This window comes from Humulus lupulus, chromosome 8, assembly GCF_963169125.1.
Source record: "Humulus lupulus chromosome 8, drHumLupu1.1, whole genome shotgun sequence".
In the NCBI taxonomy this organism is placed as follows: domain Eukaryota; kingdom Viridiplantae; phylum Streptophyta; class Magnoliopsida; order Rosales; family Cannabaceae; genus Humulus; species Humulus lupulus.
Genome location: NC_084800.1, coordinates 133,317,735 through 133,320,670, shown reverse-complemented (window position 1 = coordinate 133,320,670; position 2,936 = coordinate 133,317,735). Strand labels below are relative to the sequence as shown.

At 35.1% G+C, this 2,936-nt stretch overlaps 1 protein-coding gene across 1 annotated transcript; it reads left to right on the top strand.

The window, feature by feature from the left end:
* The first annotated feature begins 216 nt into the window (after positions 1-216).
* On the top strand, positions 217-2,184 carry LOC133798474 (chalcone--flavanone isomerase). The gene is made up of 4 exons (XM_062236757.1): positions 217-502; positions 1,229-1,387; positions 1,491-1,714; positions 1,793-2,184. The coding sequence occupies exons 1-4, from the start codon at positions 394-396 to the stop codon at positions 2,084-2,086; spliced, it is 786 nt and encodes a 261-aa protein (XP_062092741.1). The 5' UTR covers positions 217-393; the 3' UTR covers positions 2,087-2,184.
* The last annotated feature ends 752 nt before the right edge of the window (positions 2,185-2,936 follow it).

Here is a 2,936-nt window from a genome sequence, read left to right as displayed (position 1 = left end):
TGTCTTACTAGTTTTTTTTTAATTAGTTTATAAAATTAATAATTTATTTTTAGATTGGAGGATGAATGGTGTTTGGTAGGGTGACTGGTAAGACTAACACCACGTTTTCAGCTGGTGTTGGCTTCACGTGACTCGTCAAACAACGCACGTGCACGGTGCACCATTCCTTCATCAGTTCTCATCAACTCTTCTTCTGTCCCACCTAATAAGAGTGATAATGTGTGGGCGGCTCCCTCTCCCTCGTCTCTCCGTTTAAAACAATCAAAACTTACCAAAACTCTGTCTCTATATATATAGCTTTCAAGTTCACTAGCTATACAGACAAAGAAAGAGCTCGAACAGAATTGTTAATTTTATTAATTTATATATTTATTTGCAGAAAAAGCTTCGAAAATGGATCCGTCGCCATTGACATTCACCGAAATTCAGGTCGAGACCGCGAAATTTCCCCCGGCAGTGAAGCCTCCTGGATCGGCTAAGACTTTGTTCCTCGGAGGCGCAGGTACTTATGCGACTCTATATTTATATATATAAATATATATATGTGTGTGTGTGCGCGTGCTACAATGTAAATATTTCCGTGTATACCATAAATTACAAAATTCGCCGGAAAGTTCCAGAAGGCGAATTTATTAGTATCCAGATCAACTCATATTCCGTAAGATATTGCCCCAAAAAAATGAGAATAAATTGTAAAGTTATGCCTCCGTAGCCTTGGAAGGAAAGAAGGAACCAATGGTCTGAAACTGAAACCCTACGCATTTCCTCAATTATTTTGGAACCGCCGGCTACGGATTGGCCGTCGTAGTCTTGACGGTTCAAGTGAGGTTATTGCTGTGCCCAACTCCTACGGCTTTTCTCACGACTTCCTCGGTTCTAGAGAGAGATCTTGAGGGTGTTTTTGGAGCGTTAATGGAGCTACTTTTACTGTCCTGTTTCGCAAGGTGAATAAAAAAGAGGGACGGAGCAATTACGAGCGCGGGTTTTGACGTTTCGGTTTAAAACGACACCGTATTCTGTTTTATGAGTACGGGATGGGCTTTTGTTGGATCCAAGAGCTATGGCCCGTGACTACCATAATACGCCAGCTTCACATGAAGGCTGGCTGAGCTTTTTCTATAAGCCCAATTTCTTTGTTTTTCTTTTGACCAAAAAACAATAAATAAAATCGGTATTTTTTTTAATCAATAAATAAAATAGGTTAATTTGACATAAAATGATTTTGTAGGAGTGAGGGCGCTGGAAATCCAGGGAAATTTAGTGAAGTTCACGTCCATCGGAGTTTACTTAGAGGATAGCGCCGTAACATGGCTAGCTGGAAAGTGGAAGGGGAAGACGCCGGAAGAGTTGACGGAGTCCGTCGAGTTCTTTAGGGAAATTGTAACTGGTAAGATGACAATATCGAAACCAACCAATCTAGTTACTTAACGCAACACTTTCACTTTATAAATAGATTTAAAAAAACATTATAAATCTTGTAAAAATGACAGGCCCTTTTCATAAATTTACTCGGATAACGATGATATTGCCATTGACGGGGAAACAATACTCGGAGAAAGTAGCAGAAAATTGCGTCGCAATTTGGAAATCTCTTGGAATTTACAGTGATGCAGAAGCCAAAGCCATCGATAAATTTCTTGACATCTTTAAAGATGAAAAATTCCCACCTGGCTCCTCTGTTCTTTTCACTCAGTCACCCTCTGGTTCTTTAGCGGTTAGTAACATTACTTAATAATTTACTTACAAAAATACGTATACATTTAAATATGTTATGGTTTTTTAATGTTTTCAGATAAGTTTCTCGAAAGATGAATCCATACCAGAAACATGGAATTGTGAGATAGAAAACAAACTACTTTCAGAAGCAGTGTTGGAGTCGATTATCGGTAAGAATGGGGTTTCTCCAGGGGCAAGACAAAGCATGGCCTCAAGGCTTTCAAAATTGCTGAAAGAGACTGGTAGCACTATTGATCATAAGGTTGCTGGCGAGATCAATGATGACATTAATTTGGAAGCTGCAAAAGCATGCAAGGAGAGGGATGTGCTTCCAATGGAAAATGGAAAGCCCAAAGTGACAAATGAATGATTCAGTGATTATGATTTGTAACCTATGCTCCAAGCTACTATCATTTTCATGTCACCAGTTGAAACACCGCTTTATAATGTATTATCTTCTTTTGAAAACGTTTTTTTTTTTTTTAATAATTATAAGTATTGCTATTTTACATGATACATGATGGTGATACTTTATATTGTGATTAGTACGATTCAATATGGAATTTCATATATGATACTCTTGCTAAAAAAAATTATATGAGGCTCGACAGAAAATTTCACTAATTACACTTTAGCAATGCAGAATAATTATACATGTATTGAGCATGACCTTGTTATAAACAATAATGTATGTACTATGGCTTAAATGGTCCTTGATTGTTACAAATTAGCATTAAGCAATCCATTCAATTTTATTTGATTATTTTATGAGTACATGTAAACTGTCTTAGACAAAAATTAAGGTTGTTTTTGGAAATCATAGTGTAATTATTAATAATTATACAGCTAGTAATTACACTTTTTTTTTTTTAAATGTAAAATGTGTTTGAATGTCAAGTGGTAATTATTTATGAATTTTTATTGTCATATCTCGGAAAATAATAAAGAGTTACACAATTTAATAATATTATGTAATAATATTTTGTAATACATATTTAACATTATTTTTTTAATAAAAATGATTTGTAATACAAGTAGTAAAGAAGTAGGAAATATATGAATTGAGATTTTGAATAAATAGATTAATTTGTTTTTTAGAAAAGATATAAGTGATAATTAAATATGAATTTTTTAAGTGTTTTAATTTGTGTGGATGTTGGGTGGTCCCTCGTGACTATTCTCTCTGGGTGGTCAGCTATTGACTTTTTTGCTAATTGGCA